Below are 15,946 nucleotides of genomic sequence, written 5' to 3'. Positions count from 1 at the left end.
TGCTGGAAACCTTCCTCGGGCTTTTGTGTGATGCCAAGCATCCAGTCCCACTGGGCACCTGGAGAAAAGTGAGGCACTGGGGAGCCTGATGTTGTTAACGGACCTGGGGTGAGGAGCTGAACATGTTGCGGTTATTGACAAGTGGCATACTGGTCTTTTTCTCCATCCTTCCTTTTAACTGGTTCCATACCAGCCCCTCCTTTTTGGTGCTTCCCTTCCCCTTTTCTTCTTTGCTTTCCATGCAGAGCCAAGACCTTCAGCATTTCAGATTTCCAGACTGAGAGCACTTTAAATTAGGCTGTTAAAAATCAGTTTTGTTTTCGTGCTGTATTGAGCTTTCTCTTCCTGTTGTATTACAGCAGGGGTAGGCACCTATGACACGCACGCCAAAGGCGGCACGCGAGCTGATTTTCAGTGGCACTCACACTGCCTGGGTCCTGGCCATCGGTCTGCATTTTAATTTTATTTTAAATGAAGTGTCTTAAAAATTTTAAAAACCTTATTTACTTTACATACAACAATAGTTTAGTTAGATATTATAGACTTCTAGAAAGAGACCTTCTAAAAACGTTCAAATGTATTACTGGCACGCGAAACCTTAAATTAGAGTGAATAAATGAAGACTTGGCACACTGCTTCTGAAAGGTTGCCGACCCGTGTATGACAGTTTTGCATCGATATTGGCATTAGCTGAGTTTTCTCTGACCAGCTGTATTTGCATGACTAGCAGAGAGGCTAATAAAGTAACAGGGTATCTCATATTCCTGTTTCTAATGACACATCCCGAGAGATTAACAAGGAGGGAGAGTGACTTAACCGTTAGTGGTTTGAGTAGGAGGCTGCGGATAGGGACTCCTGGGTTCTGTTCTATTGATTTGCTATATGACCTTAAGCAAATCACTTACACCTTCTGTGCCTTTTATTACCCACCTTTAAACCTGTGATAACACCTATCAGAGTCATGGTGTGAGGCTTCCTGGCTTTTCAAGTTCTTTGAGATCCACAAATGAAAGGCCTTACATTAGTGCAAAGTATCGTCATTATTCAGCCATTCATTTACTGAGCGTCTTGATAACAGCTTTGAGCCTGGTGAATTCGATGTTCTATTAATGCAGATAGTTCAGCATACGATAAATGCAGATAAATCAAATTACATTAAAACATAGCCTGAATTAATAATCGGAACATTAACATATTTCTTTATTAGTGCCAATTATGGTCCATTAACAGATACTGACTGAGAATGCAAGAGACTGCAGTACACGTCAGTAATCCCAAATGGATTGCTTCTGGGTTATGCCATTGTCCTGGAGGCAAAAGGGACCAAGAAGGTAACAGGACATTTATCAGATGGTCACAATAAAGCAAGGGGACAACTGGTGGCTAATTTTCTGCTTAAGCATGTTTTGGAGACAACTAAACTTCTTACACATGTGGTTCAAGGGGCAAAATGTTTAAAAGTGCCTAAATTCCATTGAAAGTCAATGGAACTTAGGCTCCTAATTCATATGGGTACTTCTGGAATTGTACTGAACATAAACAAATAATGACCTAGGGATCCCAGGAATGAAGGTTTGGGAGTTGGGAGTCGAGATGTTCCCAGTATCTTGGGCTTGTGTGACCTGCTGTGCTTCTAATCTCTGAAAAAGATGGCTTAGTCCAGGATGTTTAGGTGTCATGCAGTGGAGGGGCACGGGGACAGTAGCTGGCACATGTAATCTCATGGCAAGTGTGAGGGTTGGCCTGCGTTGCAGGCAACATGGGTTAAATGGCATATTCCTGTGCCAGGCTGAGTTCTTGCACTGCCTCTTCTTCACTGCTGGTTGGAAAATAAAAGCACCTCTGACTTTATTTTCTCCTTGTCGAGGGGTGTAGGGACCAGTCACCTTCACTCCACAGGCCAACGGCATTTTGCTTCATCCTCAACCGCCCATTTCTCTATTAGCAGAGGAATCTTGGCAGGAACAAGGCATCACATCAAATTCCCGGCTTCTCTGATGCAATGCCAGTGAACTCCACAGCAAGACTCACTTTGGTCCTGTTTAGTTACCACTTATTCTGTTCCTAGTGGAATGATGGGTGTAAGTGCTTTGAATGCATGTCCCTGGGAGAGGCTGAGTTTGGGTATTTGGGAGGCATGGGGTTTGTGTGTGTGTGTGTGTGTGTGGGGAGGTACAGAAGACTAGATTTTAGGAAGGAAGGTGTTAGGGGGGTGCAGAATATTGTGAGGGAAGAAAGTTGTGGTGAGGACAGGGTGCACTAGCAGGCCATTAGGGAATCTTTCTAGGGTGTCTCTGGGGTGGAAATCTCCAACTAATATGGCTGGTGCTGTTAGCCAATTACATGTGTCATGGCCCAGCTGCACTATCTGCTCACTCATGAGTGTGACGCGATTGGACATAGATCCAAAAGGGAGAGGAGTGCTTTGTGTGGCCTCTCATTTGATGGATGAAGAATCCAAAATGTGACATGGAGGTAGGTTAGGTTCAGAGCCTAGTTTCCTGAACTCCATCTCTTCCCATCTCCTCCTTCTGAAGGCTCAACGCCCGTAGGGAAGAAGACCGGAGTGTGAAGTTTTCATTGCAGCTGGGAACTGAGGAAGTGGGCATTGGAAAGGTACTGCCATCCATCACTGGATAATGCAAAGACCTTGAATTTCTTCCTTCCCCCTGCTCTCCTTTCGTGAATAGCTGCTGTGGATTTCATTGCCTTTATTCTTCAAGGCCACGTGAGAGAAGCAGTGATTCACCCTCTCTAAGCCCCTCGGTAGTGCAGGGACAACAATACTGCAGAGAAATTTATGCTGCTGTTGATTAAGAAAGAATCTCTTTAAAATGATAAATAAAAGGCTTTAGAATAAATGTGTTTGAGTTGCTCTCACTCATGCACCGGGAGGAACAGGTTACTGAACAGCATTTACAAGAGCAGGACCCACATCTTCCACGAGCTGATGAGACTGGAAAGGTCTTGTTGATGAGAAACATGCTGTATGCAGGCATGTTTGAAATAGTCCCCAGGACATTAGGAACCTTGAGAGACAGGTCAGAAATGTACACAGGCGCGCTAGGACTTCCTTAAATACAGTAAGAACTTTGGTATCCAGCGTATTGGGGGGATGGGGGGGCAGTTAATCAAATATTCCAGTTAACTAAGAGTTCTACCTATCAATGGAATACCAATTTTCAAAGAGTTAGAATATGAGAAAATGAATGAAGTATAAAATAGTGTACAGGTACTCACCAATCCAGCAGTAGTACTGCACCGCAGAGTGGTTGGTTTCTTGAAGCACTTAGGTGTAGACAGGTAAAGTTTTCTATTCAGTAGGTTATCTGATGACACTACATATCACTGTGGGCAGTGCATGGTGTACACCCAGATCACTAAAAATACACTTAACACTGAAACTATACTGAATATAATTTAATCTTTCTTTGATGATTCAGAAGGCACTTCAGGATCTTGCAGTGCCACAGGGTCATCATTATCAACCTCAATTATCATTGTAGCTGTAGAAGGTGTAGGAGATTGGGCTGAATCTGTAATGATCCTGACACACCCTGGAAGCTGCTTTTTTGAATAAATCCCCGATACCATCTTGCTGACTTGCATAACGTGCTGGGCAGTATACTCGTCCCCATTACTAGACTGAAGATTTGTATTGGGAGATATCAGAAATGCCAGCTAACAGAGCTTTCCAGCTGATAAAGTGCTGAATAACACAGCTTTTACTGCATATTGGAGTCAAAAAGCCAGATTCTCAGCTCGTGTAGCTCGGAGTTAGCTCCATTGACTTCCATGAAGTTATGCTCATTTACATGAGCTGAAGTTCTGGGCTAAGTTGTGTATTAGGCACATGTGCAAAACTTACCAGCTGGGTGGAAGTGAAGGGTCTCTGAGACATCTAGGTGGAACATGTGTGCACGTGTGCATGTGCCTCTGTTTATGTCTGCACATAGGTGGCGGGGTGTGTTTATGCCTATATGTTTCTCGCTGAAGTCGTATCTTGCAATTCTGTATCATCATTCATGCTGCATCAGAGATGCAAACGCCCCCTTTCTGCCATTCAGAGCAAATCTCAGTGGTGATGCCGCTCACGCCCCTGCAACCTGTAAAGCAGCTCAACAGCCTCTAGAGGAAATTCCTCAAGGATAGTGCTGATGCCCAGTGGCAGCCATTTCCTGTGCATGTCTGTGGGACTAATGTGAACGTGCAATGCTAAGCACAAGCTGCAAGGTCACAGCTAACCCCACCCTTCCACTGGCAGCCTGAGGGTGTTCTCTGGGACAGGCTGCGTGGAAGTAAAGCCTCACAGACTAGGCACTGGACAGGGATTCAGGAGATCTGGGTTCAGATCCCAGCTCTGCTCCACACTGTCTTTGTGACCTCAGGCAAGTCACTTTGAGTGAGGAACTTCAGACCTGTGCCCCATGCTCCATTGCCTTGGGATCGCCTATACGTAGGTACTGTTGGTTAAGGGCAAGTATGACATCAATGCAATGCCCTCTCTCGGGCGACCATCACCTGCCTTGACTGGGGCATGTTGCTTTCTAACTCCTATTGGCTCAATAGTTTTTGCTCTGGAAGCTGTGCTGTGATCTCTGACTCATGGGGGACTCCCAGGCCAAGTACTGAATTTTCCCCACAGTGGGCTCACCCATGTCCAAGTGCTGTGGGTGCCCCTGGCTATGGGAGGGTAGTGCTGGGGACCCATTGCCTGGGGTTTGCATCTGATGGTGAAAGATCAGTGGTTTTTCTCTCTCCCCTCCTCACCGCAGGAAGTGCCCACTGTGCAGAATGGAGTGGCAGGTTCTGGTGTTGGCTCTTTGCATGGGTTTGGCTCATTCCGCCTCTGCAGACTGTGCAGCCCAGTGCTCCATGTGTGCCGTGCAGACCCAGGATCTGGAGAAGCCCATCAGTCCCCTGGTAAGTGCTGGGTCCTATGTCAGGTGCAGTCTGGAGCAAACTCTGCTTTGGAGCTCAGATAAAACGAGCTCTGTATCCAAACTGGCCCCTGTTTTAGCCTATTTTCCGTCTGGGGTAACACTTGCTCTACAAAGACTCAGATTTTCCAGACTTGCGCATCTGTGTTTGCATGCCTGATTTGGGGGTGCCGTTGCCATGGTTGTGTGTGTGCAACTGCAGTAATTGTGCACACTAATGTGCTTTTGTGCACACAGTTCTGAAATCTAGCTGAACGTGAGCATTTCTTCTTACCTTGTATAGGGCAGTGGCAGGGCTGCTGAAGTAGCCGGTCCTGCTAGCTGGGGAAAGGTTGGACCGAGAGCATAACTGCTCTCAGGACCCTGCATGCTCTAGCAAAGACCAGAGAACAACAACGCAGGCCCAGTTCTCCACTGCCCTGCACTTTGTGCAGTCATTTACACTAGTGCAAAGTCTGTGTCAAAGCTACCAGTCTGATGTGACAGCATCTCACACCCACTTTGCATTGGTGTCTACGATGATCCCAAGTGCCGCGCAATGCAGAATCAGGGCCGTGGGGCTGGGGCTCCTTTTGATCTCTGACGACCTTTCCCTCTCTGTATCTGGCTCTGGAGGTTAGAGGTGTGGAAGCATCTGCTTCCCACTGTGGGACCAGATTACTCAGCCGTCCACTGCAGCGTGGTGGGATGCAGGCTCTTACAAGGTAGGATGTGGTGGGATCCCAAGGAGTAGAGCTAGAGTCCCTTCCAGGACTGGAAAGGGGAATCCTAAGACATCATTCCTCCCTATTGAGGGTACTGGAGAGAGCCCTGGTGGTTGGGAACAGCTGGCAGGTATTATGGGTTTGCTGTCATTGCTGTGTTGCAGATCTGTTCACTGGAGTGTCAGGGCTCCTTGCTGTTCCGCGCCGAGTGGGAGAGGTGCCAGACCGCTCTGGCTCTCCTCACCCCACTGATGGTGGCGGTGGAGGGCCAGGGCCTGTCCCCTCTGGAGGCTGAGGTGAAGGCAGAGCCAGAGGGGAGCCCCATCCCCGGCGAGTTCCCCAGCAACCTGGTCAAACGCTATGGCGGCTTCATGAAGAAACTGGACAAGAACAAGATTTTCTCCCTCTTGCGTGAGAACGCCCACAGCAAAGGCAGCATGACTAAGAAGTACGGTGGCTTCTTCCGCAAGCCGGGGGAGAGGGCAGCCTCTGAGGTGGCGGAGGACTACCCAGAGCTGGAGGCCAGGGAGACAGGCGACCACAGCGAAGAGCCTGAGGAAGGAAACCTAAAGGACGAGATGAAGCGCTACGGGGGCTTCCTCCGCAAGTACCCCAAGAGAAGCTCAGCGCTGGCCCCCGAGGGGGAGGGGCAGGAGCTGGAGGACCTGCACAAGCGCTACGGGGGCTTCATGCGCAGGATCCGCCCCAAGCTCAAATGGGACAATCAGAAGCGCTACGGGGGCTTCCTGCGGCGCCAGTTCAAGGTGACAACGCGGTCAGACAAGGACCCCAACGCCTACTCTGGGGAGGTCTTGGACCTATAGAACCCCCCCTACAGCCAGAATACTTCCAGTATGGACTGCATCGCTTCTCCCAAACCACATCGCCCTCCCATGCTCAGCCAAGCATCCCAGGCATCACACACAGATCCAGCCTGTGAGCAGAGACCCAGGTGCACCACTCTGCTGCTGCTTCCCTGAAGAACCAGATGTTTCGAGCCAGGCAGGGATTGCAACCTGCAAAGTTCCTCCTCAGTTTCTGTCTCTGTCAGCTCTGGGACTTGCACCTGCTGTTGTTTCTAGTACCGAACCGATCAGCCCAGCTATGGGTTTAGTTCAGCTGTATCGAAAGCAGGTTCCTTTAAGTCTCAGATGACTGACTATTGATCCCTCCTGTGATCCTTAACGATGAGCCCAAACGCTCAGTCGGAATACCCCAAACGCTGGGAAGTTCAGCTCTGGATCCAAACTCGGTGGCTGGCCCCTTTGGTTCATCACGGACCAATCCAGAGCTCCAGATCCAAAGGCCTCCCAGCTTTGGGGGAGTTTGGCTCTAGCTCCAAATCAGAACCATACTGCTGTAGTTCTTTGCAGTGGAACCCCATTTTCAAAGGTCCCCAGTGCTGGCACCAGGTGCTGCCGGGCATTTCCAATTTAAATATTCTAATGGAAACAGAGGCATCTGCTACTTACCTTCTAGTCTGTCCATTCAGATGCCTCTGCTCAGAACATCCAGTGTCTCCCAGAGGGACCTGTATTTGTACGGGAAGGCATCTTGTCTGGAGAGCAAGGTGGGCTTGCCCTATAGAATCCTGACTTACTTCATTATATTCCAGCTAAATCACAGCTGTGACCCTTTCTAATACACACAAGAGAAGCATGATCCTAATGAAGCGATGAAATCACAACAGTGTGGCACTTCTGAAGGCACCCGAGTCAGCCTCTCGTTTGTCACCTGGGGTTTTATGCACACAGTCATTAAGGGAGCAGAGTGAATGGAGGTATTGTGCTGCCAGATTTGCTGGCACAGTCCGGTTCTTTATGCCTTGGAGTGATTGTGCGCACAGAATTGCAGGTGCAAATAATTAGGAGCACAGACTGATGCTAGCTGTCCCCGTTCTCTCTCTCTGCTCACAGGGGATCGCTCCCACACCCAATGACAGAAATCAGTGAGGAGCCATGTCTGAGAGTTTGGCTCATCATGGGGTTCTCATTGCAACCATCAGTGTTGTTCTCCATCCTCCAGCTAGTGCTGAATTGCAACAGGCCAACAAAAATACCCTGAGACAGAGGCAGGGAAAGGGCGGGGCTTGGCCCATTGTTTCCTTTTCCAACCATGGGCAAAATTGGGAAATTAAACTAGATGAAAGCTATGAAAAGGAATATAGACGAGGTCTGGACTTTGCCTGAGATGCACTGTTTGGCTGAGCACAGGCCTCCATCGGCCCTTACCTGCTCCCTTGTGCTGTTCTGAAATGTACAGATTGTTTCGGAGTCTGGTTACTTTTCATTATTATGTTTACAAGAAGAAATAAAGTTTGGTCTGTCTTGAGATGGGTCATGTTCACCCCCTTCCTTTTCTGTACGGTAAATAAAAAGATGTTAATGAGTCTGTGTCTGGTGATGCATCTGTCCGCAGCGTGGGGGCCGGCCAGGATGAGGGCTTATCACAGTGCTACATAGGTCTCTGGGGAAGAAGCCCTGGAAATCAGGGATGCTCTAGGTGTACTTGGTCCTGCCTCAGTGCAGGGGCTGGACTAGACGACCTCTCACTATGGCTCCTTTGGGAGAATAGCCAGCATCTCACAGGAGTGAGCCCTAAACCTGCTTTATGTGCATGGAGCAAATGTGGGTGCTTTTAGATTCACTGCTGAGTACTCGGATTATTCAGCTGAGGGAGGGGAGCAGCAGGGGCCAGGACAAGGATACAGAAAAGAAAACAATGAATACCCAGTACCCCTGCTTCGGCTGGGCATGAAGCGCTGGCGTACAGAGGGACACAAAGCATAGAGAACTCATGGAGTTATGACCCTCATCCAGGATAAGGGAGGAAGAGCTACTCCCATCTGAAAATGTGTCTGTGTTAGAAATATAATAATTCCAGCCTCTCACCTACACATCAGGGCAAGGGAAATATCAGCGGGTCCTCGCCCCCTTCACAGTCCGAATGGGTGGGTAGGTATCGGACTGGGAGCTGGTAATTGTTCCTGACAGGTTTGATCTGTACAGCAGGGCCCACCCCCCATGGATCCACCTCCGCCCAGTCGCACCCACCTCCTCAACCCACTCAATCATTCCACTCGGGTCAGCAGGCGATGCTGCTGTCTGTTGAGAACACACCTCTTCCTGGTGCTTTCTGTGCTCTGAAAGAAGCCATGCCAAAAACTTCCCAACTGCAGCTCCCAGACTGCAGGTGAGCAGAGCTCTGCCCAGCAGAGACAATCCCCCAGTCTCCTGCCATTCTCCTTGGGAGAGCCATTGTTACAACAAAGCCAGCAATTTGCAGGAGAAGTCAGGAGGGCAGGAGCTGCAGTAGATGAAGGGAGACCATGTGGCGTACTGGGCAGGGCAAAGGTCTGGGAGGCAAGAAACCTGGCTTCAGTTCCTGGCTGTGCAACTGTTTGAAATTCAGCCCTGTGCAGCCAGCCAGCACCAACCTTAGACACTGCATGCATCTCTCTAAAGTCCTTTCCCCAGGGCTAAATTTCACCTTTTGCAGCCCGGAGCAAAACCCTTAACCCCCTGACCTGTGTCTCCTGGGCCCCATGGCCAACAGAAAGCTAAGGAGACTTCTCCAGATACATGGAGCTAGGGATGAAACAAGCAGCATAAGTGCAAATGATTAATTATAATGAGTGTGAGACAAGTTAAGGAGGGATTCTTCTATCTCCCCTAGCACTAAGCAGGTCCCAGTGTCATGTGTCTGCTCCCAGCTGGTCCCCCGGAGGCCCACAGGAGGGAGGCTCAGAGAGCTTGAGCCTGGTTTTTCACCCATTGGTGATTCCAGAGGAGTTAGTCCTCATTTACCCCAGCTAAGTGGGATCAGAATCAGGCCCTGCTCCTGCCGAGGAATGGCCCTTCCCTGAGACACTGCCTCCTCTCCTTCCCCTGGAAAACAAGAGTAAAGCTGACAAACAGTTCCCATGGCAACAGCTGCCCAGGGCTCATCAGCAGGTGTGACTCAGCGCTAGAAGTGGCTGCCATGACCTTCAATGGAGCAGGAGCATCGGCCAACAGCTTCATAGCAAGAGGGCTTTGGAGCAGGGGGCCTCTGCGTGAGCGGCCCAGGACACCCCCCTCAGCAAGAACAGCTGGCGGGTGTATGTGTAAATGCCCCAACAGCTCCCAGAGGCAGAGAATAGCTGCACCCTGGAGAACCTGCCTGGGCTGACAATTGGGGAGGGGGTGGGGCTGTCCCCCAGCTGGCTCATTAGGAGGGGGGGGGGTGAGCTATAAAGAGAAGGCAGCAGGCACCTTACCCAGAGTGGGGCTAACAGAAAATTGGGGTCAGCTGGTCTCCTCAGTGCCCATGTCCAGGAAGAGCAAACCTGGCCTGGCTGGAGAAGACTCTGCCGTCTTCCAGAGCACAGCAGCAGGGCTTTCACGGGTACTTTGGGCTGGAGTGAGGGAGGCCTGCAGGGGGGTGTGGGGCTTGGAGGGCCAGGGCCTGGCTGGGTTTCTGTTTGTCCTGCAGGACCCAGGGCAGGTGCTGCGCATGCAGGCTGGCTGTGGCCTGGGAACCATCATGAGGCTTAGATGGGGGTGGCCTTTGCTGTGTCTGACACCATTGTGCCAAGTGCCTATGCGATCTTGGTTGGATGCAATTTGAAGCAGGTTGTGCCTTCCTGCAGCTGGGGATGAATGCTGTGTGCTGGCCCTGAGAGGTGTGGCTTTCCTGCTGCTCTTCATCCCCTGCAACTCCTTCTATTGAGCAGCCCAATTAGCCACCAAAGGGGGAGGCTGCCTGCTGGTGCTAATGCTGCTGGAAGCTCCTTGGCGAGGGTGCCCTGAGATGCTGCCTGTCTTTCGAGATGGTTTGCATGGCAGCCCTTTGGGGAACACTTTGTCTCTGCTTTACAAACTCTGGGCTTGGGGCTCTATCTGCTGGGGCCATGCCTGGGGGCTAGTAACCACTGACCTGCAGCACCTGTGGACAGGCTGGTGTGTACCCTGGAGGCTGGTGGGTGGTAGTGGGGGGCTGGTAGCAGCTGTACTGCTTAGCAATGGCTGCAGACTGGGTTGTATGTTTCATGGGGGCAGAGAACTTTGGTCTGCCAGGGAATGAGCTTCTGTGGCCAGCTCAGGCCCCTGGGAAGGAGGGCTTTGCTCACAGGACACCCCAGTGCCACCCTCTTTCCAAGGGGGATGCTTGATGGGGCATCACCTTGGTGGGGAAGGCACCCTGCCTCCATCCTAGGTGTGCTCTAGAGTGGTATTGCTGGCAGCTGCCAGGTAACTTATCTTGTGGCCTGGAGATGCCTTCGTAGCTGCTTTGTAACATGCAAAGGAGGCAGAGGGTGTGTGTGTGTCTAAACCTAGAGTTGCGTAATGGGAGCTAAAATGAAGATGTGTCTAGTGAGCCATCTCTACCCCCAGTGAGTGAACTGTCCTCTCCAATGGTTAATGATCCACCCTCCTCCCCAGCAATTATTGCTCCTTGGGCCACAAGGGCTCTTCCAGTACAGCTTGTGTCAGTTTATCCAGGGACTGACTGAGGTACAGACCCTGCTCCAAAGAAATACATTACAGGCTTTCCGCCTATGCTTAAGTATGGGATAGACCTGCAAGTAAAAACAGCAGCGCAGGGTGGCACCATCTAGCCAGTGAGAACAAGCTCTGATCTCTCCAATAGCTGATACGTGAGCTCCCCTTAATGGTGAGTCTGGGACAGAGAAAAATCAACAGGCTGCTAGTTAATGTCTCGTGTCAAAAGCTGAGGGTCCTGACAGAAGCTAGAGTGAGAGGAAAAATCTGGCAGAAACAGTTCAAGTTTAACAAACACGGAATAAATGAAAAAACCCCAGCAGCCCAACACTGTAGCATTTAATTTCAGAAAGGAGGACTACACAAAAATGAGGACGTTTAGTGAAACAAATTAAAAGGTACAGTGCAAAAAGTGAAATCCCTGCAAGCTGCATGGAAACTTTTTAAAGACAGTAGAAGAGAGGCTCGACTTAAACATAGACCCCAAATTAAAAAACGGAAGAGAACCAAAAAAGAGCCACCATGGCTAAACAACAAAAGAAGCAGTGAGAGGCAAAAAGGCCTCCTTTAAAAAGTGGAAGTTAAATCCTAGTGATGAAAACAGAAAGGAGCGTAAACTCTGGCAAACGAAGTGTAAAAATATAATTAGAAAGGCCAAAAAATGAATTTTGAGGAACAGCTAACAAAGACTCAAAGTAATAGCAATTTTTTTAAAGTACATCAGAAGCAGGAAGCTGCTAAGCAACCAGTGGGGCCACTGGATGATCGAGGTGCTAAAGGAGCACTCAAGAATGATAAGGCCATTGCAGAGAAACTAAATGAATTCTTTGTATCAGTCTTCACGGCTGAGGATTTGAGGAAGTTTCCCAAACCTGAGCCAGTCTTTTTAGGTGACAAATCTGAGGAATTGTCCCAGATTGAGGTGTCATTGGAGGAGGTTTCGGAACAAATGGATAAACTAAACAGTAATAAGTCACTAGGACCAGATGGTATCCACCCAAGAGTTCTGAAGGAACTCAAATGTGAAATTGCAGGACTACTAACTGTCTTCTGTAACCTACCATTTAAATCGGCTTCTGTACCAAATAACTGGAGGATAGCTAATGTGATGCCAATTTTAAAAAAGGGCTTCAGAGGTGACCCTGGCAATTATAGGCTGGTAAGCCTCACTTCAGTACCAGGCAAACGGTTGAAACTATGGTAAAGAACAAAATTGTCAGACAGATAGATGAAAATAACCTGTTGAGGATGAGTCAACATGGTTTTTGTAAAAGGAAATCACGCCTCACCAATCTACTAGAATTCTTTGAGGGAGTCAATAAGTATGTGGACAAGGGGGATCCAGTGGATATAGTGTACTTAGATTTTCAGAAAGCCTTCGGCAAGGTCCCTCGCCAGAGGCTCTTAAGCAAAGTGAGCTGTCATGGGATAAGAGGGAAGGTCCTCTCATGGATTGGTAACGGGTTAAAAGATAGGAAACAAAGGGTAGGACTAAATGGTCCATTCTCAGAATGGAGAGAGGTAAATAGTGGTGTCCCCCAGGGGTCTGTTCTGGGCCCAGGCCTATTCAACATATTCATAAATCTAAGTGGATGTTTTCAGAAAACTATCCACAGTGACTCCAGGACCCTTTCTTGAGTGGTAACAGCTAATTTAGATCCCATCATCATTATATGTACAGCTGGGATTATGTTTTCCAATGTGCATCACTTTGCATTTATCAACACTGATTTCATCTGCCATTTTGTTGTCCAGTCACCAGTTTTGAGAGACCCTTTTGTAGCTCTTCACAGTCCTGCCTGGGACAACTATCTTGATAGTTTTGTATCATCTGTAAATTTTGCACCTCATGTTTGGCCTCTTTTCCGATCCCACTCAATGTGCAGTGGCAGTCAAAAAAGTGAACAGAATGTTGGGAATCATTAAGAAAGGGATAGATATAAGACAAAAATATCATATTGCCTCTATATAAATCCATGGTACATCCCACATCTTGAATACTGTGTGCAGATGTGGTCACCCCATCTCAAAAAAAAGTATATTGGAATTGGAAAAGGTTCAGAAAAGGGCAACAAAAATTATTAGGGTATGGAACGGCTTCCGTATGAGGAGAGATTAATAAAGACTGGGACTTTTCAGCTTGGAAAAGAGACATGACTAAGGGGATATGATTGAGGTCAATAAAATCATGACCGGTGTGGAGAAAGTAAATAAGGAAGTGTATTTACTCCTTCTCATAACACAAGAACTAGGGGCCACCAAATTAAATGAATAGGCCGCAGGTTTAAAACTAACAAAAGGAAGTACTTATTCACACAACACACAGTTAGTCTGTGGAACTCCTTGCCAGAGGATGTTGTGAAGGCCAAGACTATAACAGGATTTTAAAAAGTGCTATATAAGTTCATGGAGGACAGGTCCATCAATGGCTATTAGCCAGGCTGGGCAGGGATGGTGTCCCTAGCCTCTGTTTGCCAGAAGCTGGAAATGGGCGACAGGGGATGGATCACTTGGTGATTATCTGTTTTGTTCATTTCCTCTGGGGCACCTGGCATTGGCCACTGTCAGAAGACAGGATGCTGGGCTGGATGGACCTTTGGTCTGACCCAGTGTGGCCATTCTTATGTTCTTGTTAACATCCCTCACCTAATCAAACAGTGCTTCTTGGCAGGACTAAAAGCCAGTCTGCAGACTGGCCAGGCCCAGCTCCCTGGGGGGGACGTGGACCCCCTTCCCCCACACACACAGCAGGCAGGCAGGCGTACTCCCCAGATGACTATCAGAATGACACTGCTGGGGGATCCTGCTGGGAGAGGGGCTCTGGAGGACACAGCCCCATCTTGCTCAGTGGGCCTTGAAGGACCATCTGCATGGCAAGCAGCTTTGTGCCGGGGACCTGTTCACTGTTTTAGGCTGATGTTGGTTAACTGGTGGCTCAGTTTGGGAGAGTAGCCAGGAGGGAGCAGGGCTGTTACTGCTCAGACAGGTTAATTCACCAATGGGACAAGTCGCTGCTGCAAGATGGAATGTAGGGGGCTGCCCTGCTTAGGGGCTCATGCCACCCCCAGACCTAGCTGTGCTTATCACTGTAAACGGGCTGTACAGGGGATCCCGACAATGCTGGAGCTCCATAGCTGGAGCAGTCATGGTGGAAGGGCCCATTTCCGGAAGAGGGCTCCTCTTCTGAAACGCCTGTTACCATTGACTTCCACCTGTCTGCATACAGGGCTACGCCTGGGGGGATCTCCACCAACAAAGCTAGGATCTGATAATTCACAGCCCCTGTGGCCAGAGCCCAGCCCTTCACTCACCTGAGCCACCCACCACGGCAACACGTTCCCCGGGGGAGGGGTGGAACGGCAAGAGTGGACGATAAAGACGCGTGGGCACGCAGGTGGGTTGTAAATACACAAGTGGCCCTTGGACAGGGTAAACAACTCTTGAATCTTTGAAAGAATCATGGCTGGTCTGAAAACATTTTGGGCTTCCTGACAGTTGGGAGTCACTGAGCCATTCCTCCAAGATCTCTCGTTCTTAAGAACGATCCCAGTATTTCTGCTCCCTCCTGTTCCCAAACACAGCACACAGCCGTGGTGTCTTGGATCATTCTTGTTGCATGCCTTGATGTTTTCCCATCATTATTCCCAGCACACGTTCTTCCTTCTGGTAAGCTCAGTTCCACCGCACAGAACCGTCCAATGATTACTACCCTATACTTATGCTCCTGAGTCCTCCTGTAGTCTGCTTGCTACTGCCTGCAGGACCTGGTCTCTGCAGTTCTCGCATCCCCCTCACAAGCTGTAGGAGCCCTGAAGATCAGCCACAGACTCATGGGAATCACTTGAAAAGTTTCCACACACAGTGTCTGCATCACATTGTTTTTCTCACAGCTGTATGGAAATGGGATCTGTGGATGTTTTGTTGAATTGCTTCATGGCAGCTGATTAGCCTGGCACGAGAAGTGGGGAAACACATCGCATGCCGGGGCTTATGTCACCAGGTTCTACTGCTTCCTCCCTCTCCAGTTCAGTGCAATCTCCTGACAAACCCCCTCCCACATAGACCCCCTCCTTCTCCACGTGATGCTGCTCAGGGTCCCTGCCCTGCTTTTTGAGTCTTCTGTTGCAAGGGATGGACCTTTGTCACCCTCCAAACAATGAGCTTCATCTCAAACAGAAGTAGGCTTCAGCCAACAGTAGTTATACTGAGAACCTGTTTTGGGGTTCAGCTGGGAGCTACCATCAGCACAAGCTATGGAGTCTTTTACAAGAGGCCCAGCAAGTCTAACCACAGGCAGATGGTTACTGGACCTCATCTGAGATCCAGACATCTAAGCCACAGAAAGCTAAACTAAGAAAGAGGAACACAGGCTGGCTTTCAACACTGGTTTTAACTGCCTCTGTTAGCATTATTGCATGCTCTGCTATGGACTGAGCAGACAGCAAAACCAGATGACTGGCAGAAAGCTTTGGGGGGCGGGGGAGGAAGAGATGTGAGGGAAAAGGAGCATGGGCTGGTGTTTAGAAAAGCACAAGACTAAACTAGCTCCCGAGTTCTAATCCTGGCGCTGGCTGCCTTACGATAGGTAGTTGTGCATCTAAATCCCATCTGCAGTTGTGCATGCAAATGGTCCCACTTGCCTGAATTGCATGTGCAGTTGTGCTCAGTTACCACACCTGCACTTGCATCTTTGAGTGCCAGACTTGTTTAAAAACCTGGCTTTTCACCACCCTGTGGCTTAGTCTGCCCGCCTGCTTCATGGGGATCACATTGCCCTGCCTTGCAGAGGGGTCACGAGGCTGCACTGTGAAGCCCCTGG

The 15,946-nt window shown here is 49.3% G+C and overlaps 1 protein-coding gene across 6 annotated transcripts in view; it reads left to right on the top strand.

Annotated features, from left to right (window-relative positions):
* Positions 1–8,033, top strand: part of PDYN (prodynorphin) — a 31,032-nt gene extending 22,999 nt beyond the window's left edge. For 3 of the 6 annotated variants that reach the window (XM_032766293.2, XM_032766295.2, XM_032766292.2), the window contains 2 exons: positions 4,776–4,923; positions 5,809–8,033. In XM_032766293.2, coding sequence (XP_032622184.1) covers positions 4,795–4,923; positions 5,809–6,468 — 789 coding nt within the window. In that variant the 5' untranslated portion in view covers positions 4,776–4,794 and the 3' untranslated portion in view covers positions 6,469–8,033. Of the gene's footprint in view, positions 1–1,945; positions 2,617–4,775; positions 4,924–5,808 lie in introns of all 6 variants that reach the window. The other 3 variants (XM_075072170.1, XM_075072169.1, XM_032766296.2) reach the window with 2 other exon arrangements.
* The last annotated feature ends 7,913 nt before the right edge of the window (positions 8,034–15,946 follow it).

Source organism: Chelonoidis abingdonii, chromosome 14 (genome assembly GCF_003597395.2).
Source record: "Chelonoidis abingdonii isolate Lonesome George chromosome 14, CheloAbing_2.0, whole genome shotgun sequence".
In the NCBI taxonomy this organism is placed as follows: domain Eukaryota; kingdom Metazoa; phylum Chordata; order Testudines; family Testudinidae; genus Chelonoidis; species Chelonoidis abingdonii.
Note: the sequence above shows the minus strand (reverse complement) of the source record. Positions and strands in the feature narration are given on the sequence as shown.